The 23,722-nt window shown below is 37.3% G+C and overlaps 1 protein-coding gene across 2 annotated transcripts in view; it reads right to left on the minus strand.

The window, feature by feature from the left end:
- Nucleotides 1-357: 357 nt before the first annotated feature.
- LOC145987082 (prohormone-1-like) overlaps nt 358-23,722 on the minus strand; it is a 154,031-nt gene continuing 130,666 nt past the window's right edge. The window contains exon 3 of one of the 2 annotated variants that reach the window (XM_083121550.1): nt 358-1,210. In XM_083121550.1, coding sequence (XP_082977676.1) covers nt 1,046-1,210 — 165 coding nt within the window. In that variant the 3' untranslated portion in view covers nt 358-1,045. Of the gene's footprint in view, nt 1,214-23,722 lie in introns of both variants that reach the window. The other variant, XM_083121549.1, reaches the window with a different exon arrangement.

Below are 23,722 nucleotides of genomic sequence, written 5' to 3' on the forward strand. Positions count from 1 at the left end.
ACGGCTCATAAAGTCCATTTTGAACTTAGTCCTTATGCAAGGCTTATGGTGATTGAAAGCTCAAGAACCACCAAAATATCTTTAAATGCGACGAATGAAGATAATAACGTTATAAATACACATTCAACCAATGACTGCGGCGGCAAAAGTTATTTTACACGCCATTTGACTTGCCCGCAGAATCGTGGCAGTTCTCTTGAAGAAACAAAAACAATTGTTGTACTCTAAAGGGTAAATGTTGTTTCAGAGCGTGATTATATAAATAAAAAGTTTCACACACTACACTTTACAGGTTCATACTATCTAATGATATGAAGGAATTAAAGAGAATTCTGTAAAATAAATATTTATTGAGTTTAGTGCTATAATTGATCAATTTTTAATGACAGAGATGGACAACAAGAAAAATCTAAGTCGTAAAATACTGAAAAAAAAGTGGTACATAATTTTGAATTTGAAGATAAATCTACTACATTCCTACAGAATCGATGAAAATGTATCGAATGTATATTTTACCAAACATAACAAATAGATTTTATTATGTGTGTTAGTCTGAGTCTACATTCAAATAAATACTTGATATGTACAAGGACAAAATTGCAACTTTTAAAATATTTTCATATCTCAATCAACCATGACAAGTATACTGCTGAGGGGATATTAGTAAAATATAGCGTTGTTGATACATGATAACATAATGCGGAATATGTGTGCCACAATGAAGGTGTATGCAAGCCACAATAGGTAACAGAAAGTAGTAGAAGAATTATTATACATAGTGTTTGGAGGGGGCGGTACTGTAGATATAATTTCAATTAGTTAATATTTTAGAGTGTTGGAAATTTTGAACTCGCTTTACATATATATGTTTCGGACGCAAATTTAGTACACAAGCATGGCTTGAGCGTAAAGTCTTATTGCACATTTAGGTTAGATCGGAAGAATGGTAAACCAAAACTCGAGCTGAATAGAAGAAGGCCATGCAGATATAAACCAAGAATGAATATTGACGGTTGAGGTTAAAAAACGAAGCGGCCATTTTATTTTACTTCCCGAAGCAGGACACGGCGTTGAAGGCGCATTGCTTCCAGTAGCTCCTCTTCCTTTGAAGGTCGGTGACATCCAGCTGGCTGCGTAACCGGTTGACAATTTGCTTGGCGAAAAGGTAGTTGATCAGAGCGGTCTCCACGCTGCCGTCGTCGTCCACCAACTGCTGGAAGGAAGATCAGAATTATGTTATTTACTTATTCATTTAATATATATATAAATACATATATATATATAATTTCTTATGCATAATTTACGCTAGGTAGAGAGTACAGATGGCCAAATCTGGATATTCGAATTATCCGAAATGTCGTGATACCCGAATGTGGGCTATCCACATATTCTTTTGTTCGTATTTCGCTGTACGTATTTTCCACAAATCCTTCATCTTATACGCATTATCAGGATATAACCGAATTATCCTGAAACGGATAACTTGAAATCCGTATTTTGTGGCCAATCTTGAAATGACACCAAAACCCGAAATGTTTTGTTATGTTAGGCAGAGGCATGCTGTCCCCCAAACCACAGGATTGTTGTTTTATTCATAAACTTCAACTGTTACACGTAGAACGTCTACGCGATGCTCACTTTCTCCATGTGTTGGACAATCTCCATTTTACGGTTTAGGTGTTTGCCGGTACTTGAGTAACACGCTTCCAAACTGCTAGATTTGGAGGGATGGTCCAACATCATGGCATCCACGTTCTCCCGATATCACACCTATAGATCTTTTATCTGTGAAAACTTTGAAGGCGAGGGTAGCAATAGTGTTAGCGACGTGACTGAGTAGCTGTTGTCTAAAACATCTTTATAATTTAATATAACTCTGATCAAACAGTGATGTTAGCTGCGATATATATTAAATGGTTCAAAAAGTTTGATATTTTAGAGCAGGCTGACTTATAATTGATGTGATATTATTGTAAAGTGTATTACTACATCTCAAAATGTAACTCTTACATTAGTGTTGTAATACGTCACGTACTGCTATTTGTAATTAATATTATTTCACCTGTGCACCCTTGTTCATTGTTGCTGACTAACCAGACTGGCATCTAGACTCAACAAGTCTATGGGACTTGTGTTTCTGTTAAGGTTCATCTCATCAACAGTAGCAACAATTGGGTGCCAAAACGTGGGAGGGTGGGACGTCGACATGTAGGCTACTTGGTAGGCAAGGATTAGCATTAAGAAGCCATAGTACAGAGGCAAATGGTGGTGGGGTGGGGGGAGGGTGGGGCTGGCCCGTGCCTCCTCTGGTCGCTGAAACAGCTTATAAAAAATCGCCTTCATCTTCACGATTAGCCAAACGTGGCAGAAAAGCGAGGCAAAATAAATCAATAATTAATTTTACACTGTAAATTGCAACATATTGAGACAAACCAGTAGCGTTGATATTACATGTAGGCCTACCTAAAAAAGACAACTCGGTATTCTAGTGGTGATTTTATATACTCGCCAAAAATGACAAATTATACTTTTGCACTAGTTACTAGGGCTTCCGCGTATCCGAATGGTCCCGGTGGGAACTCCAGAATTTAGGTGTCACCTCAGCGTCGTGAGGACAATTGGGAGACTACTTGAAAGCCATAGCGGCGGACTTTCCTGTCTCGAAAACAAAAAAAGAACCGGTGGTGATGTGTAATTTTGTTTCGTAAGGTGACAATTTATTCTACTTTTATCATGTTGGCAGAGAGACTAACATTCGAGAAAAGCCGGTTTTGAAATTATGTTATGGTATCAAATTTAATATTTTCTAATTTTTTTTTTCCAAAATGTCTTTTCGAAAATCCATTTAATGTATTATATTTTATTATTTTTTCTCAATATATTTTTAGTGTTCGAACCGTGAAATATGGCTAGAAAGACTTTTACCTGTTCAAATATCTTATCGTTTGTCACTGCTTTCACTCTAGGAAGGATTTTTTTTTACCATTATTTGCCATTGATTCTGTTTTACCATCTCAAATTTTCATGTTATAATTTGTAAGAATTGATTGAAGTTTGAAAACAGAAATTTGTAGATCGTCTTCATTTGTTGCCATCAACAAAATTCCAGTTTCAGTGGTTTTGTTCCTCCATTGTTTGTGCCGCCAATATATATTCCTGAGAGCTTTAAAAATGTCCATTCCTCAAGGTCTTAGTCCTTGATATACTGAAAAAGAAGCTCTAAATAACGAAAAACAAAATCACAATTTGTTCTTATCTTAGATTCGAACCAGTTTGACTACTTCCCATACCATCCATCACAAGACCATGATTTTTCTGCGTACCAGATTGAACTGCGATTTCTGCAGATCTGTTTGCCTATGGGGATGCGTGTGCGGGCGGGCGTGCGTGTTCAATCTTCCCTTTTGCAAGGTTTCCGCTAAAGGCAGGGAGGAACGAACAGAGTTCATTGCAATTACAGTGTCCCGAAACGCCTCGCTGCAAATCCAGGGCCGGTTATTGCCATTTCTCATAGCCCCTTTTATGGATCGGACGTTATAAAATACCGCCGGGGCCTATTGCATTAGCGGATAATCTACTTGCGATCTCCGGGGAGCAGACACACTCCCGCAACCACCTTTTCCAGTGTAGTGGATAGAGGATGGCGGTAATTGCTTGTCCGAACGAATTTACTGCTTACGTGCCCAGATGGAAATGTAACCCCTGGGGGGATGCGGGAGATGCAACCCAGAAGTGAGGGAGGGGGGGATAAACATGGAATTTATTTATACTACTGGAAAAAAATCAAACTACCTTCGTACAAAAGTCAGGGCACAGATATTTCAATACACACACTACAAATAGATACAAAATTCAAGCATAAATACACAATACACCAGATACAGAGTGGCGCAAAAGTAAGTTTACCCATACACAAATTCAAGTTTATACACAAAATTCAAGTATACATACAAAATACAAGTAGATACACAAAATTCCAGTTCCAGTGGTTTTGTTCCTTCATTGTTTGCAATACATTGTGTGCAACGATAAACAACAGAATTGCAAATACGATGTTGATGACATGAAACGCATTGATAATTGAGTCTTTCAGTGCATGCAAATCTGATGGTGGATATACCATATTCTTAACAATTACCCACAAAGCAAAATCGCATGGCGTCAAGTCACAAGAACGCGCAGGCCAATCAATGTTACCACAGCATTCTATCCACTCTTCAAATGTGTCATCTAAAAAAAAATCTAACGTCACGTCCATAATGTACAAAACAGTGATGTGAATAAGTGGGGTTGTTTTCAAGTTCAACTAACACCACATCCTGCAGCATCTCGAGATAAGATTCCGTAGTAACATGTGCATAAAAAAAATAAGGATAAAAAAGAATAAGATCCCATTTCACCTTCGGAACTTACATACTTGTTGCCGTGTTGGTGAAGGCGCATCAGAAAACTTGGCACGAAAACCTGCCAGCACTTCGGCTGTATCTTTATCATGTTTCCACCACAATTGAAGCATGCACACACGCTGTTCTGTTGTGTACTTATGTGCCATTGCAGTTTTCAATATGTCACAGACCAGAATTTGCTTGCAAACAACAAATAATCACACTACCTACAACAAGCCAGAGACTCAACTGTCGACAAAAGAATAACGATTGCACTGTTGCCAGTGCCACACGACAATGTTACCAACCGTATTCCTAAAAAATATTACTTAGCACAAGAAGCACATACTCTATCTAATACTGTTATCAATGTGCTTTTTGGGTAAACTGACTTTTGCGCCACCCTGTATTACAAGAGTCAAATAAAAACCTTAAAAGTCCAATGAAAATTGCAATGCAGACTGTATACAGCTCAAAATATCAGGTATAAACGGCTATTTTCAAAACGACCTCAAGGCTGCAACACTAATCAAGTGAGCTTCAAAACACAATTTGTTATTTTAAACATGGCTCCTTCTATACACACTTGCACCAGCGAAGAGGACTGGTGTCTTGCCCTTTGTCAGCCTAAAACTTATAGAAATTTCTCGGCAAATGAAATTTCAATATCTCTGTTCATGCTAACCACACCAGCAAGTTTACTAATGGAGGAGAAAGTTCGACAATGGCTCAGTTCGCAGGCAGATGGGTGGAAAGGCCTTCGTAGTGGTTCACAAGTGACTGCACGTGGACACCAAAGAAGTATTCTTCTTAAGGTATACAGGCACTAACTTAAAGTTGAAAATATATGTAGATGAGCGATAGGTATGTGCTAAAATTAGACAAACTTGTGAAACCCTATATACAGAAATCTATTAGATAAGAAACAAAATCAAATTACGGTTTTTATTTGACTCTCACCCTCCCTCCCTCTTATATATTGCCACCACACTAAGTCTGTTTTCCAAAGTGTATTGCATAGTGCTGAGCCTATACCACTTTCAACCAATACCGACACTCACACAAGTTCCCACCGATACCGATGTTTGAAATTTGTAATAATTAAAAGTTGTTTAAAATATTGAGTAATATTATTGTTAAGTAAGACACCCCTGGCATCCCTAGGGGTGGGGGTGTGAATGGGGTGACATGTAAAAATAATAAAAAAACGTTCGAAATTATTGTGGAATCCATAGTTTTAGAGGTCGCTAAGATGAATAGTGACACTCCCAATGCCCTTCAACTCCAAGTTCATTTTACACTATAGTTAAAATTCATTATTTTCCTGTCCAATAGAAGATTGGGATAAATAAATACCCGGGCAACGCCGGGCAATCAGCTAGTTTGTAATAATTAAAAGTTATTTAAAATATTGAGTAATATTAGTGTTTAAGTATTCCACTCTAATGCATCAATTTACCAAGATTCTTAAAATATTCAAGAATTAAATTACATGTTATCGCAATATTCAGTTTTTTTCACAAAATAATTATGCAAAACAAATATAATTTTACACAATCTCCAGGATAATTACATTTAGCGGAAGTGTCGTGTGGCATTGAGAAAGTCCAACCGATACCTTCCGATACAGATACCAATGGTATTGCAGCGCCTTGACTGATTTCATTCAATGCAATACTAGACCAGTTGGCTTCTAATGTATCTGGCTGACGTGAGCGTTTCAGATCATAAGAACTTCTTTTCGGCCCTTCACAACCACGCACTCGTTACCCTAGCATCGCCTGCCGGCCTCCCTGGCCGAGTGGTTATCACAGAGTGCTATGATGTCAGGGGTCGCGGGTTCGAATCCCGCCCTGGGCATGTGCGTTCTTTGTAAGTGTCTCTCCGTCAATTTCATCACTCATCCTCACCGCTGCTTTTAGCAAAAAGTGGCAGAAAAGCGAAGTAAAGTAAACTAAATTCCATCAATGATAATTAGAAATGTCCAGTTTCGTTTCTAAGGCCCGCTTTACACGGAAGCACAAGTGCTTCCAATAATCTTGTAACCAGGGCTGTTAAAGGTTCAGGAACCCATAAATTCTAATGGGTTCTATTGGGTTCCGCTGCAGGACCGAAACCTTTTTACTCACGCAATTTAAATTCGGTCCAAGTTGCTTATTGTTACATTGAAAAAGGGTTCCTGGACCGAATTTAAATTCATCAGGAAAAAAAAGAGTTCCATAACCGATTTGAAATATTTTACAGACCGGACCGGAATTGAATTTATTTACAATTCCTGGACTTTTAACAACCCTGCTTGTAACATTTTTTTAGAGCAGGCACATAGAAGCATTTTACGCGTACATGATTGCAATGCTAATATGCAAGTTCGACGAGAACTCGAACCGAGTCTTTCACATAACGTGCAATCACTCTATCAGCTTTCTTTCCCCTAAAATTTAATTGTAACTAATTGTTTCTTTCGCATTTTTTTGATTGTAGTTAATTCGATGTCTACTTTATCGTTTTCTTTTTCTCTCTGTTTCTTAACATCGTACCAGGAATCGAACCTGGGACCCCTGGAGTCGTAGCGCTCGTGTTGTCCACCGTCACGGAGGTCGACACAAACCCAGCCTGCATTTTGTTCTATATTTGCTCCCGCTGTTTATAGGAGGCATGAAAAGAAATTACTCAAATAAGGTTTTGGCGGGAGATCCGTGTTCGATTCTTGTCGTAAGTAATTTCAGGTGGAAATGTTTTTTCCAACAATGTTCCTGAATAGAGTGGTTCTGGGGTTCACCCACAATGGCCCAATTTATAGTCATTTTGGTTCAAAATATACTCTTATACCGCTTAAACACGAACTTACACCCCCAAAATATATATTTTCCTTTGGATAAACCCCTGCTTATAGGATAAGGTGGACAGAGCATGGTGCTGATCACATCACCTCTACGACTGGGCAGGATTGTCGGCCCCACTTCTCATATGCCTTCTGGGCATATTGCAATGTGCATGTGGTATCTTTATAATTAAGGTATCCCTTATATATAGCTATTTTTTTGCCTAAATTCAAAGCTACTAGCGTCGTTCTGGTATAAAGCGAACTAAGTAAACACTGGCGTACGCTGGGTTTCTTTTCGGGGGGGACTGGAATTCTAAAGGTGGATAGTACATAGCTGTGTTCTACAGGGTGACACAGTGAGGTATTTAATATGAAAATACACAGTTAATTGTACACCAAACTGTATTATTTTTGTTGTATAATGTATTGCCATTTATTTTACATTTATTTATTGCAGTTAACATGGAGTCGTGGCCGGTGGAACATCACGTGTTCACGTGTGATGCCTATCTGAGAAACGGCGACTCAGCGGTTGCAACGCAGCTGAGTATGTGCGACTTCATTCTGTGGGAGTATTTAAAGGAGCGGGTTTACGTCCACAAACCCCGTTCATTATACGAACTGAAGACAGCTATTCGTAGGGAGATGCAGCAGATCACTCAGGAGACATTGGAACGCGTGTGGGGCAGCTTTACCTCTCGACTGGAAAACTGCATTATGGTAGATGGATATCCCCTTCCAGATGTCATTTTTTCTACGTAACACAAATGGCATTACTTCCCACACCTATTCAAACCCCAGAAATAAAGTTTGGTGTCACATTAAAAAATAAGTACACCTACCTGTGTCACCCTGTATAAGGATGGAAGGATACAGAATACCATTTTCAGTCATTGTTTTCATTTACCACTTTAGTTTTTCCCATGTTATTTACTGGTGCCGGGTTCGATACTCGGTGGAGGCACATAGGGGTTCGGATCTCATTTTAAACTGTAGGTCCAGTCCCGATTAGCCTTACTGTGCATAAAGTGGACTTAAAACACTAATTTCACCAACCAACCATGTTATTTACTGCTTGCATTTGAGAATTAGGGTTTTCACAAAATTTCGGAAGGAGCTGTAAGCTCATCAGCTCCCCACTGCCTACGCCAGTTTGGTTTGAGTTGGTGTATTAAGTCCACTTTATGCACAGTAAGGCTAATCGGGACTGGACCTACAGTTTAAAGTGGAATCCGAACCACTATGTGTCTCCACCGGATACCGAACCCGGGACCCCTTGATTACAAGGCGACGACGTTACCACTACGCCATCGGGGAGGCGAAACCCTCATAAGGAACCCGCGAAGTAATTTCGAGTATATTTACTACCTGCACCCGGTCGTTGCCTTGTAATCAAGGGATTTCGGTGGAGTCATATTATATGATGGTTCGGATCCCACTTTAAACTGCAGTTTCTGTCCCGATTAGCCTTTCTGTACATAAAGTGGACAATGTATTGTTCTGAGTTTCATATGAATTATACCGGGTGTCCTAATTGAAATGCCCTAATTTCAAATACTTATGTTAAAAATAATATACATGCAAGAACACTTTGTTAGGTGGTATATGGTAACTTAGCTGTGGAAATTTTAAATAGGTAATGAATAATAAGATTTCGTTTATTTTGTATCGTTCCAGGGGGTGAAAAGTGAAAATGACAACCAATGCTGAAAAAGTTCAAACTGTGTGGTGGTACGCAGAATTGGGATCCATTATTGCAGTTCAAGGACGGTTTAGTGCAGAGTATCACAGAGACCCTCCCGATGCCAAAAGAATCAAGGCGTGGAAAGCAGCGTTTCTAGAGACAGGATCTTTCGCTAAGAGGCCGATCACGAACATCAGAGGATTTTATTTTATTTGGTGTGTTAAGTCCACTTTATGCACAGTAAGGCTAATCGGGACTGCCTCCACTGGGTATCGAACCCGGGACCCCTTGATTATAAGGCAAGGACGCTACCACTGCGCCATCGGGGAGACTCTGAGCATTAGAAGAAAATGTTCAGCGCATTGCAGATGCATTTGCACGAAGTCCCAAGAAATCAGTTCATACGGCGTAACGTGACATTGCTCTCCGAAATTTAGTGTTCGAACGGATTTCTTGCAATAATGAATCCCAATTCTGCGTACCAGCACACAGTTTGCGCTTTTTCAGCATTGGTTGTCATTTTCACTTTTTACCCCCTAGAACGATACACAGTAAAAGAATCCTTACTATTCATTACCTATTTAAAATTTCCACAGCTAAGCTATTGTATACTACCTACCACACTGTTATTGCCTGTATATTATGTTTAATTTAAGTATTTAAAATTAGGGCGTTTCAATTCGGACACCCTGTATATTCTGTGTTAAATTAGAGCGGCCGTTCCCCATGGCGGAGTGGTTAGCATATCACGCTATGACGCCAGGGGTCCCGGGTTCGAATCCTGCCCTGGGCATGGATGTTTGTGAGTATCCATTCATCAATTTCATCATATCATCACTCATCCTCATCTTCGCAAATTAGCCAAAAGTGGCACAAAAAGCGTAGTAAAATAAAGCAAATCAATCAATCAATTAAAATAGAGCGGTTCGTGTGTATTACTTCTAATAACTTTTGGAAAAGTCAGTTACTCGTCTTCAGAAGAAGAAAACCAAAGAAACTACTTACACTCAATTTCATTTGGATTCGTTCACTTAAGCCAGACACGTTCGGCGGTCGAACAGTACCTTTTATATTTATGAAATTTCTCATACTCTGTTCTATAGTTTGTTTCTTTAATAAGAAGCGAGCGTAAAGGGAAAAAGCGCAAAGAATGTTTTAAATCCAAAACAAACACAAGCGGGAAAGGTATGAAATATTGCCAAGCAAAACGTTTCTGGAACAGCACGTAGCGTTTCGCGGTTATTGCGAAAATGTGACTGGCGTTTCTTGGTTAAAATGAGACGTTTCACGCGCCGTGGCTGCGGCAGGCTATCTCGCATTTATCGGCATAGACCGAGAAGAAATCCCAGAAAGAACCATTTCCCCTTTTAATCAAGCGGGGAACGCATCGCTAGCTTGAGGGAGGAATTGCAAGGTTTCTGATAAACGATCGCCGCCTGACGTGCCATACATCCATTTGCTCTTCACCCAGAGGAGAAGTTTTCATCAGCAGGTGCCAGTTTCTTCTGTTAACGTATAAGTCAAAGGATCAGAAATACGCGTTCGATCAATAAATATCTCTTTCATCTCTGTAGAACCAAAGCATGGAACTCGACATTTTTAGGATTTGTGAAGATAATTTATTGTAGTTTTGGAATACGTAAATTGAGACGTAACAAATGGGTAAGGGGTGAGATATTCTGCAAGACAGTTTCAGGACGATCTCTTCTTCATTGTTGGAAATTGCATTTTATCAGCGCAAGAAAGTTCCGGCGCCTTGACTCCTCTGTATGGTTGTGTGTCATTCACACTAGGGATTGCCAAATCCGGATAAAATTTTATACATATATCGGATAATTTTCTATCCTGATTTCAAATATCCGGATATCGGATATTCTGATATCCGTATGTCCGAATACTCCAGACATTTGGATTATCCGGATTTTTCGCATTATTTTTTATGGTCATCCCTAGTTCACTTGTTCGCTGACTATAACGATATAAACACGATATCTCTTCTCGAAAGGATACGTTATCAAAAAGCTATGGCAGCAATACACAAGAACCGATGTACGTATTTAAAGTATTGATACATTTTAACACAGAATATATAACTCATATAAAACTCATAACAATATATTCTCTGCCCACGCGTGATACACTGCACGATACACACGACACCCGCGTGTGAAGCAAAACTTTATCTATATACGCCATTGTTTCTGAACCGTCGGCCCCTGATATCAATTATACCGGGCTGCGATAGGTTCTCAGAAATTTCTCCAACCATACAGTAGCGGTGGCGCCGAGAGTTACGAAGTCGCGGGAAGATGTGCTGCGCGCACCTCGTTTTATAGGCTGCTGCGTTTCTCATCGCGCTGGATTGGTCGCTTTCCCGCTCTCCACTTCCCTTGCCAGCATGTAGGCCGCCCGCCGTAAGACTGGGCAAGAGCTATAGGTGTAGGAAAACGGAACAAAGACAATAAATGTTTATTTACACACTTACACAGCGTGTGTTCGCAGGATGACGTCACTACTCCGAAGGTGCGTAAGATAAGGGAGGGCAGGGAGCATCCATTTATTCCTCACAAAGATCTAGGAGGTGTTTTTGGACCTAATTTTACTTTAGGGATATCAATTTGTCTACCCAACGAAAAGTAGTATTTTGTAGACGCCATGTGCAGCATAAGAGTGCGAAGAGTTACGAAATCCCCCTGCTGAGTTGCGAGGGAAGGGACTTTGCTAAGATGAAGACACCAAAGCTAGGCAAAGAAACTGGTTGCGTTATGGACGTCCAAGCAACTGCGAATGGACAGACAAGGTGCGTCGGTTCAACACCACGCTCCGGCCGCCTTTATCCCCCAGAGTTGTCAGGTACCTTTACTTAGAAACTCTATATCTTAAATATACGAATAGAAGATTCAATATTATATAATCCAATAATACAACTTTTCTTTTCATTCCTGATGAGAAGTCACAAAGTAAAAACGCTTATAGTTTTAGCTTTAAAAATGAGGCTAGATCCCGAATTTGTACGTACGTATCTTCTACATGACACAAAAAGTCACTTAATTTTAGCAACTTCCGCAAGATAAAACTGAAATGCAATCTAGATCGTTGGCAGATAAAGTGGCTTCGTTTTTTTTAAAGGAAGATGTAGTACTTATCTTAATCCTATTTTCGTATTGCCTTGTGACTGTTCCAAATATTCACAATTATTTAATTTATTGTTTATTTTGTGTTGTTATGAATTTCTATTTTGTTATGTTAGTAAAACGTGATGTATTATTAATTATGATCACATTATTGGTAATGTAAAATTATGATGTATAAATTTCTATATACATTTTGACCATAGCAAGGATAAAGAAACAAAAGACAGTAGATCAATAAGTGATAAAATATATGAAAATTTTAAATACTGACGTCCGAGTTTCATTGAAGTTATCAAAATTCTAATTGCTATTTTGTAAAGTGAATACTAGGATGCTTCGTTGAAGTTCAAGTAAAAGGCTTGCTTCAACCTCAACCTTTATTAATAAGATATTAATATAGTCTACTGTTTCAAAGTGTTCCTAACTTTTAACTCTCGGACTTAACGTTTTAAGCTGGATGCAGAAGTGGTCCAATTAAGAAGATTATCCGACGCGCGCTTTGTAGGAATCTGGAACCAAAAGCTGATTTAATATTCGTTGCTGTGTCACATAAAATACACATTTACGACTACAAAGTGGATAAGACACAGGGAGGTCTCGAGAGAAGATTTGTAGAATGAGGTCATGGAGTCGCGTCAATGTAGCATGTGGCTATGATTAATTCAGAGCTTTTAAAAGTTGCTTCGCATGTCTGACTTTAGCCTTAGAGAGATTCCACTAAGGTAATTTCTCTCATTCAGACATGGAGATCAAAATAATGTATATATTAGCAACATCCGTCAGATTGTATGCTTTAGGTGTAGGTATGCGAGAAAGATGCTCTTTCCTTTTTCCTAGAGAGAAACAAGAGAGGTGGCATTTCCAAGCCCTTAGTCCAGAATTTGCGCGCCCTAAAGGGCATCTCCATCAGAACACTAAGGGACTGCTGACCTTGGAGTGGCTCGTCGTTGCTTCGTAGAACTAACTCCTCTCCGGCCGTGAACTGCCATTACGGCAGTGTTTCAAGATTTATGGATTTGAGGCCAGCGACACGACTCAACTTCCTGTAATTCTATTTTCTTTGAGTTTTCGGCCAGAGCCTTTCTGCCGGCTGAACCAGGGCAAGAAAACAGCGGAGAAGAACTTGTATTGGGCAGCTCTTGTTTTCGTGCAGTTTAATTTTTTTGTTTAACGTCGCTTTTCTGCCACTTTTGGCTAATCGCGACTATAAGGATGAGTGGTGATATGATGAAATTGATGGACACACACAAAGTACTCCAATACTAAAGCCGGGTTTGAACCCGGAGCCACTGGTGCCATAGCACGCTGTGGAAACAACTCCGCCACGGATGTCGGTAAATTGTTCTTCTTTTCACTCCTTCGGAAATGTTGGAGCTGATTGCAGATATTGCAAATTGGGAAATCATGTCTTGTGCTCCTGTAGAAAAAGGAAATCCGATAAGTTACACCAAATTCTGGAGCATGCGCAGTACATAATACGCGTGATGACAAAAACTGTGTCAATGTTTTGCCGGATGTGCATCTGTTACTCTCTATAGGACGAGGATAAATGCATTCCAATGCTTATGTGCAGACTAAGAAATACTCCCGTACATGGATTTTCTCCAGCCGAACGTCTCTTCAGATTTCATGCGTGGACCGATCTTTCCTGTTCGGCCGTGGTGATGGATTCCAGGAATCAGGTTTCTGGTCATGTGCTATTTCATTCGGAGGAGAGAGTGCTCGTGGAACGCAATATGAAGAGGATCAGTCACTGATCCAAATATGTAGCGCAGGCCTGTACCCAAAGGGCAGCAAGGTGCCATGCCCCCCTCGAACTATAAAATATTTTAATGTGAACCTTTAAAAACCTATGAAAATACCTATGAGAATTTTTCAGATTTGGCATTAAGTAAGGGGTTTTCACCTTACAAAAATAACATTCGTATACTCGCAGGTATAGAGTTATTAAGTTATACGTGTAAATTTACAGTTATGAAGAAACTAACTATAAGTGCAGAATTGCATCACACAGTGTTCATTTGAAATATTTATTAAAGACCACATTTGGTAGATAGGCTAGTAAGGAACTGACCGCAGTACGAAGTGGAGAATACCACAAACACTAAAGGCTGCTGGCCATGATGAGTGGATAGCAAAGGGCGCTACGACACCAGGGATCCCGGACTCGAATCTCGGCCGGAACATGTAATGGTTATACTGAACGCAGCTACAACTGGCGGTTGACCTTGATGGCTATATCTGGCGCGTCCTGCCCCCCAATCATTTTCGGGGAAGTGTGGTCCGATGGATATCAAGAAACTCAGTTGCGAAGTAAAAGCTGAAGGGATCACATCGCTCTCCCGAAGCAACGTTGCCAAGCGTGCTTCTGTCATTGCCAGTTGTCTGTGTGTCCGCCTGCATTCCGGCCTGTGGATGGTCCTTCCGGAAACTTTATCGTGCAGAACCGCGTGTGCAGTTGAACCCACAGATTTCTGGTGCTGACCCAGAAAAATCTTTCTCGCTTTACAGTACGTTTGGCAACATGTGGAACCCAGCGCTCATTTGTTTCGTCCCGCGAACAACGTTCGGTACCTTGTGACTCGAAAATACCCGATCTCAGTCGAAGAAATTCAACTGATCGCTGATTCGCTGTTTCCCAGCCGCCAGTTGAAAGTTGTGTTCAGTATAGTTTCATCATATCATCACTCACCTCCGTCCTCCGTGATTAGTCACTGAGGGCAGAAGAGCGAAGTTAAATAAACCAAATCAATCAATCAATCAGCAACTTAGGCTACCCCCGCCCCGAGAATCGAAAGCAGGTATTCTTAATTACAAGGCGATACCGTTCCGAACAAGCTGTCTGTGGTCGAGCACGTTGCGTGGTCAAATTTTAATCTCACTACCGAAGTTTCCGTGTTCCAGTTCCAGCCTAAGCTTCCTTCATAATTTCATCTAACTAGCACCCATTCTCATTCGTCGTGATTAGCCAAAGTGACAGAAATGCGACGTAAAATAAAACCAATACTTTTTCCGCAACTTTAGTGTATACCATGACATTGAACAATAAATGTAAGTGAAGTAGCATTAATTAGAAAAGTTGTTAGGTCCGAATTCAATTACCTGACGTGAAACAGGGAGATATTTCTGTCTTCACAACAGAAATGTAAACATTATTACCATCATTGTATTAATTTGGTGTAAAAAATTATTAATATTAATTCATGTATGTTCTATATCAATTACTATTTGACAAATGACTGCGATTCTATATTTTCTATTTATATTTAGCTATTTAACCAGCACATATTCTATGTGACAAGAGAGAGCTTAATATTAGAAAGCTTAATATTACAAACCCTAATCGAAACTGGACCTACGTTTACAATGGAGTCCGAGGCAGCATATGTTTTAATTGATTGATTGATTTAGTTTATTTTACTTCGCGTTTTGTGCCTCTTGGCTAATTTGCGAAGATGTGGATGAGTAATGAAATGATGAAATTGATGAATGGACATTTACAAACAACCAAGCCCGACCGGGATTCGAACCCGGTACCCTTGGCGTCGCAGCGCGATTGCTAACCACTCGGCCACAGGGTCGGGCGAGGCACCATATGTGTCCACCAGATTATGGTACACGGTGACCCTTACAAGGCAACCAATTTACCACTAAGCCCACTTACGTGAAAATTAATAATGTTTGATTGATTGATTGATTTGTTGTTTTAAGTTCATTTCATGTACAGTAAGGCTAATCGGGACTGGACCTACAGTTTAAAGTGGGATCGGAACCACTTGTGCCTCCACCGGGTATCGAACCTGAAAATGAATAATGAAGAAGATGAAACTGTTGAAGGAACATTCGAGATTCAAACCTCGCATCCTTGGTTTCGCAACACGATATGCTAACCGCTACACCCCGAAGGTCGGGTAATTGACATTGTGACTTACATGCATATAGCGTCTATAAGGATAGATATATCGAAATATCAAAGACTAACAAAGATCTACTGAGTTTTTGTCCTTGCAAGCGTGGGGTTAGCTTTCAATAAAAACCTGAGGTAAATTGCCTGACACCCACAAAGAGGGAGAAAACATATGCAATTAATTGCACCATTTAGGGCGTGATTAAGTTTCCAATTTGCATTACTGCAATTCTCTCTCTTTAACAAATTAACTCCCATTCTACGTTCGTCTTCTTCCGACACTTCACTTCCAACTTCCCGAAGAGTTCTTCCTCACCCTACGTCACCGACAGGTGGTTCAACCTTGCGGAATTTCCAGCAACCTACCTCTCAACGAAGTTTTCAAATTGAACTTTTTATTGGAGACGCGGAGAAGAAGTTCAAGTCGAACTCGGCAACTTGCGAATTTGCTTGTCTTGAAAACGTCTCTTGCCACTTTCCCCAAAGCATTTAACCCGTTATCAAGTCGTAATTCCTTTCTACATCGAGCTTAAAGTGTGTCCAACTTTTTCTCTCGGATTTTATTCATGTAGGATGAGAGAGAGAGGGAAGAGAGAAGGAGGGAGAACCCAGGAATGGAAGTGGGAGCTAAATTCGTTTGCGAGATTGACGAGAGATACAGCTTATCCAAAACAGATGTAAGAGAATATTGTTATGCTCCTGAAAGGTCATTTTGTACAACCTTTTGGTCGGTTAGAGCTAACCAACAAGGAAAACTCCTTTAATTGACCCATAACTGTAATTAAATTAATGTCCTTCAGACTAAAAAATCGTATAGAAATCGTCCAGAGAAGAATTTTCTGAACAAATAGTGCAGTGCGTCGTTACAATGATAATTACAAAAGTATTAGGAATGAGTATTTTTATCGTTATTTCCAAAACTCGAGTTGATTATTATTAATATTTTGATTTGTTTTGTTTTATTTTATTTGTTTTTCTGCCAGTTTTGCTTAATCGCGAAGATGAGGATGAAATTGGTTAAAGCAACCGCAAATACATATGGACAGGACACAAAACGAGCCCCACAGCTGCGGGCCATGACGCCAGAGACTTGGCCTGCGAAATACAGTCCAATTTGTGCTACATAGAAGCAGTGATGTGCCGTAGACTATAAGTTTACGTCTACATGCGTTGTCTACACGTAATCTACGCGTAGATTACATTGGGTTGTAGTTTACATAGACTACGTAGACAATCTAAAGTACATAAAAATTAATTTTCAAGGGTTTCATGAAAGGAAATTGACATTTTCAACTATATTGGTTCCTAGCGAAATGAAGAGAATCCTACTTACAACAAAATTTCTCTTCCCTTCTATCATCAACTATGGAAGAAGATAAATAGTATGCAAAAAAGACAACAGATGGTAGTCGTGAGGCAAGAGTGGTCTTTTTCCCAAAAAAACACTAGGATATTTCTATTAGGTTTCTTCCTAGGTGAGAAATTGTTCGAATTCAGAAGGAAGAGTATAAAAACTTCCATTCACACATCAGCAACTGATACGCAGTATAATTTTCTTTTAATTCCACGGCGCCCTTTACTAAGTTATCACCTTTCGCAATGTTGTTTACATAGATTACGTAATCTACGTGTATAGAATAGTATACGTGTAGAATGTAGACTATCGTTGTTTACGCGTGGACGCACATCACTGCGTAGAAGAGAGGTTGACATTTTAGTGTTTTAAGGTCGCCCTTTTAACGTCATTATTAATAGATTATTAGGCGTAGTGGCTATTATATAAGTTGCCAAATATTAGTGGAAGATATATACCCGTAGTTACGTATAATACGAAGACAATACTATCTGGGCCGGGACTGTATGTTAACATATTTTTATTTGGCATCGGATCGAATACTGGGCTGAGATCTTTACGTATGTGATGAAAATAGACGAACTTGAACTTGATAAGGCACATTTTGATATATTTTACCAATTTCGCGTTTTTACAATATATGCCTTCCATTTTCTCTTAATAATACCTTTTTCTGCATGATTTCGTAATTGTTTTCCATATAATCGGTTATTTTATAATTTATTCTTCGTACCTTTACCGCAACGGGTAGTTTATATTGTCGAATAAAGTATAAGGAAATTACAGACGAAGAAATTTAAAACAGATGCCGTATTTTCTTACCAACTCCTACAGAACAATAATAATCCCCTTTTTTATCCCGCAGACAATTGATAGGCCTTCGAACGTTCTTGAGCAAAATTGTCCGTCAGTAGATGTTGACCCCGCTAACGGATGTTGCTATTTAATATTCGCAATTCATTTGCACGTACTTATAACTAATTTGCACGGGTTTTAATTAATTTGCGCGTACTTAGAATTCATTTGCACGTACTTAGAATACTTTACATTTATGTATTTGCATGTTTATAACTTTTTATGAATATATAATTATTTATTTTATGAAAAATATGTATATAGAAGGTAATTAGAGGTACTAAACGCTATGCATATGGTTTTATATTCATTACTGCAAAGTATGTAATGTATAAAATGTTAATATTAATGTTTATAATATTGAAAATAAGTTTTCTATGGTTTATGAACCGCTATGAACGGTGGTAATGGGTGTAGGTACAGGTCCAATTACGATTGGGGACGGTCCCGGTACTCGAACCCGCGATATGTAATATTATTAATTAGTACTATGCAATAATTTCATTAAGTTATGAAACACGATGATCTCAGACGCTAGACAGAATACTGTCTCAGAATCTGAACTCCGCGCAGGTAGAGGAGAAAGGAATTTGGGGAGTGTGCGTTCAAGGTCAAATGACGTCACAACGTCAGAACAAACAAAGAACCCGATTGACCAATCAGAACCGGTTTTTTCAAGGTTAACCAGTACGCAAGAACAGGGGAAAGCTATGCAATACTGTAGGGCAGGGGAGGGATTCAACCAGACAACAAAGGATGTCTGGAAATGCGCAGCAAGGGTCAAATCTTTGAAGCTATGCGTCGCTTGTAGAACCGGTTTCCGCCGCCAATTAATATTCCGCTCAGGTTTGCCTTCAAGGCACAGGACGCTTTAGCGCAGGTTTTTTTTATCTGTACTATGAAGAAGGGAGAGCTATTAGGGACGGGGTCTACAGTTTTCACCATTTGCTTTTATCACGGGGTAACGAACCTAGGACCCTTTGATTATTGATTTAGGTAGTAAATGTATGTTACTGTGTGCTATTTAACTTAATTTTGAGTTTATTTTTTACCAAACTTTGACTTTATGTCAAACATTTTCACAGCTTATTCTTATTTTTACAAAAATAACACTATTTGTACTATTCAGGCAACATTTTTTATTAAATTTTGGACTCGCAAAGATATTTTTACAATTTTTTAACTTATTATTTTACAATTTTATGTTAATTTTTTACCAAAATAACACTATTTGTACTATTCAGGCAACACTTTTATTAAATTTTGGACTCAAAGACATTTTTTCAACTTTTAATTTATTATTTTACAATTTTAAGTTAATTTTTTACCAAAATAACACTATTTGCAACATTTTTTATTAAATTTTGGACTCTCAAAGATATTTTTTTCTACGTTTAACTTATTATTTTACAATTTTATATTAATTTTTTACCAAAATAACACTATTTGTACTATTCAAGCAACATTTTTTATTAAATTTTGGACTCACAAAGACATTTTTTTTTCTATGTTTAATTTATTATTTTACAACTTTATATTAATTTTTTACCAAAATAACACTATTTGTACTAATCAGGCAACATTTTTTATTAAATTTTGGACTCACAAAGACATTTTTTCTACGTTTAACTTATTATTTTACAATTTTATATTAATTTTCTACCAAAATAACACTATTTGTACTAATCAGGCAACATTTTTTATTAAATTTTGTATTTACAAAGAGATTTTTTCAACTTTTAATTTATTATTTACAAGTTTATGCCTATTTTTTTACTCAAATAACACAATTCTATCTGTTCAGGAAAGACTTTTAGTTACATTTTCGACACACAAAGTGTGTGTTCTCAACTTCTATCTGTTTATTTCACAAGTTTAGGCTTATTATTACGAAAATAATACAATTCAATCTGTTCAGGAAAGACTTTTAGTCGCATTTTCGACACACAAAGTGTGTGTTCTCATCTCCTATCTGTTTATTTCACAAGTTTAGGCTTATTATTACTCAAATAACACAATTCTATCTGTTCAGTAAAGATTTTTAGTTACATTTTCGACACACAAAGTGTGTGTTCTCAACTTTTATTTGTTTATTTTACAAGTTTAGCCTAATATTTACTCAAATGACACTATTTATATTATTCAGGCACCATTTTTATTACATTTTGGACTTTCAAAGACACACACACATACACACACACACACACACACACACAGAGAGAGAGAGAGAGAGAGAGAGAGAGAGAGTGAGAGAGAGATTTTTTCCAAGTTTACAGGATTATTCTCTAGTTTACTCAAATAACACAATTTAGATGTGTTTTGAATTATATTTTGGATGCAAAAGTATGTTTTGACAAGTTCTACCCTTTTATTTTACAAGTTTAGGCTTATTATTACTCAAATAACACAATTTAATCCAGTCAGGAAGGATTTGTTATTATATTTTGGATGCACAAAGAGATGTTTTCAACTTTTTTACTGATTTTTTGCAGGGTATGTATTAATTTGTATTTATTTTGTTTTGTATCATATATACATTTACAAATTTTTAATTTAGAGTTTAGTATTTATTTAATTTTTTTTTCAAAAACACTAAAGAAAAAGTACTTTTAGCTAAAATGTAAGCCACAGAATATATTATTATTATTATTATTATTATTATTATTAGGGTTTACTGATTTCCACTATGCTATTTTTGGTTCTGTATTTCTATATGTATTTATTTAGGTCAGGTTACGCCTGCTACGTAGGAAAGTGTTTATTTTAGAGTTTGCTGAGTATTTTGTTACTTTTATACTAGGTAAAGTTTTCTAAATATATCAGGAAGGTCTCCATCCATATATTTTTGTTTTTGCTGTTTGGAGATGATGCGATCAGCATCACTCTCCATCTGCTTTTTATTTTATGTACCCAATATTAATATAGAGATATTACAGTAGGTATAGTTTCTACCATCAGAATTTTTCTATCATAATAATACTGGTTATGCTGTACTGTTAACTAAAGATGCTGATATTTGAGAAACTCAAAAGCTTATTTGCAAAATTTCAAGAAAACAATACCTTGTGCCCAAATAGCTTAGTTGGTATAGCGTTAGGCTTTTAACCTATCTGTCCAGGGTTCGAGTCCCTGTCTGGGCGATTACAATTTTTAAATTTTGTCATCGGATCTTGTGCAGAATGGATATAAAATATGTTTACAGTCTAACAGATTATTATTTATCTTAAAATTTTGCAAATAAGCTTTTGAGTTTCTCAAATATCAGCATCTTTAGCTAACAGTACAGCATAACCAGTATTATTATGATAGAAAAATTCTGATGGTAGAAACTATACCTACTGTAATATCTCTGTGGTATTAACTTACATGCAGCCCATAACTTTTGGGACTGTTTCTCCTCCGTTACATATCCTCGCCATTTACCCTTAGCGTCGCGATTAGCCTCAGAAGCAAAAAAAGCGAAATCTTATATATGTTCTTTTTATATCTCTGAAACCTGCTGTACTATAGAACTACATTTAATGAATTTTGCAGTCTTCCTGTTTGATCTGTTAAATAATCCAGTCAATAAAAATATACTTACATAGAAAAATCTGTTTTTCAGATACTTTAATCGGGTAATCTGCTTTTGCGTATTTCCTCAGAAATATACACAATCATAGTTCTTTATAAATTTAGCACCTGATATAGAATAAGTCGAAGTTTAGTTAGAGTTGGCCTGTAAGTGCTTCTGGTACATGTAGTTACTTGAAAAAGCAAATATTGGGTGTATAACAGATAGCATTTTTGTGAAACAGTAAAAAATCAACATCATTTCCTCGTAGCATTAGCTGTAAATGCTTCTTGCAGGTTAACAAAGCTCTGGCGTGTGGGCCTACGTCACCTATAATCCTGTGTAAGGTTCGTGTTGTCCTATAAATTGTCGATATACATACTAAGTCTCTAGTTACAGCCTAAGCTTTTAGTTTCAATCAGAGGATTTCAGTGTTCAGATAGTGATTGTAGCCTCGTATAATAAACCAAATGGAAATAACCCAAGTGTTGATGCACCCAAAAAACCAGTAATACTTCAAAAATACTTTGAAAAAGGCTATAAGGCTAAATTATTCTTCTAGCATAGAAAAAAAGTTTAGCAAGTGGACCTAGGCCCCTAAGCCGTCTGTTAACTTCGTATTGTAATTATATTGATAAATGGTTATATATATTTTTTTAAAAAAAAGAAACAATGTTGGTAAGCGTCCAGTTATGGACCCATCGGTAAAGGGATTTCAGTCTTTATAGACACACAATAATTTTCGTTACACTAAAAATTTGGCCTCGTATAAAAGTAAATAGTCGAAATGATAAACATTTCGTGTACTTTATCCAGTAAACCTTAGCTAGAAATACAATAACAGCGTTACAGACATAAAAATTAAGCAAGCTTTGATATTCTAGTAGCACATAATAAATATAAAATATCCTTTAAAATACTCTGACAAATAGTTGTGGGTTATCTGAAATGAAAATTTTCAAGCCCTCTCTCCTGCATAAATAGGCTCTAGAATTCACTAAGCCTCAAAATAATATTGGGTACATAAAATAAAAAGCAGATGGAGAGTGATGCTGATCGCATCATCTCCAAACAGCAAAAACAAAAATATATGGATGGAGACCTTCCTGATATATTTAGAAAACTTTACCTAGTATAAAAGTAACAAAATACTCAGCAAACTCTAAAATAAACAAACTTTCCTACGTAGCAGGCGTAACCTGACCTAAATAAATACATATAGAAATACAGAACCAAAAATAGCATAGTGGAAATCAGTAAACCCTAATAATAATAATAATAATAATAATAATAATAATAATAATAATAATAATAATAATAATATATTATGTGGCTTACATTTTAGCTAAAAGTACTTTTTCTTTAGTGTTTTTGAAAAAAAATTAAATAAATACTAAACTCTAAATTAAAAATTTGTAAATGTATATATGATACAAAACAAAATAAATACAAATTAATACATACCCTGCAAAAAATCAGTAAAAAAGTTGAAAACATCTCTTTGTGCATCCAAAATATAATAACAAATCCTTCCTGACTGGATTAAATTGTGTTATTTGAGTAATAATAAGCCTAAACTTGTAAAATAAAAGGGTAGAACTTGTCAAAACATACTTTTGCATCCAAAATATAATTCAAAACACATCTAAATTGTGTTATTTGAGTAAACCAGAGAATAATCCTGTAAACTTGGAAAAAATCTCTCTCTCTCTCTCTCTCTCTCTCTCTCTCTGTGTGTGTGTGTGTGTGTGTGTGTGTGTGTCTTTGAAAGTCCAAAATGTAATAAAAATGGTGCCTGAATAATATAAATAGTGTCATTTGAGTAAATATTAGGCTAAACTTGTAAAATAAACAAATAAAAGTTGAGAACACACACTTTGTGTGTCGAAAATGTAACTAAAAATCTTTACTGAACAGATAGAATTGTGTTATTTGAGTAATAATAAGCCTAAACTTGTGAAATAAACAGATAGAAGATGAGAACACACACTTTGTGTGTCGAAAATGCGACTAAAAGTCTTTCCTG

The sequence above is a fragment of the Lepisma saccharinum genome, chromosome 4 (genome assembly GCF_977018435.1).
Source record: "Lepisma saccharinum chromosome 4, izLepSacc3.1, whole genome shotgun sequence".
Classification (NCBI taxonomy): domain Eukaryota; kingdom Metazoa; phylum Arthropoda; class Insecta; order Zygentoma; family Lepismatidae; genus Lepisma; species Lepisma saccharinum.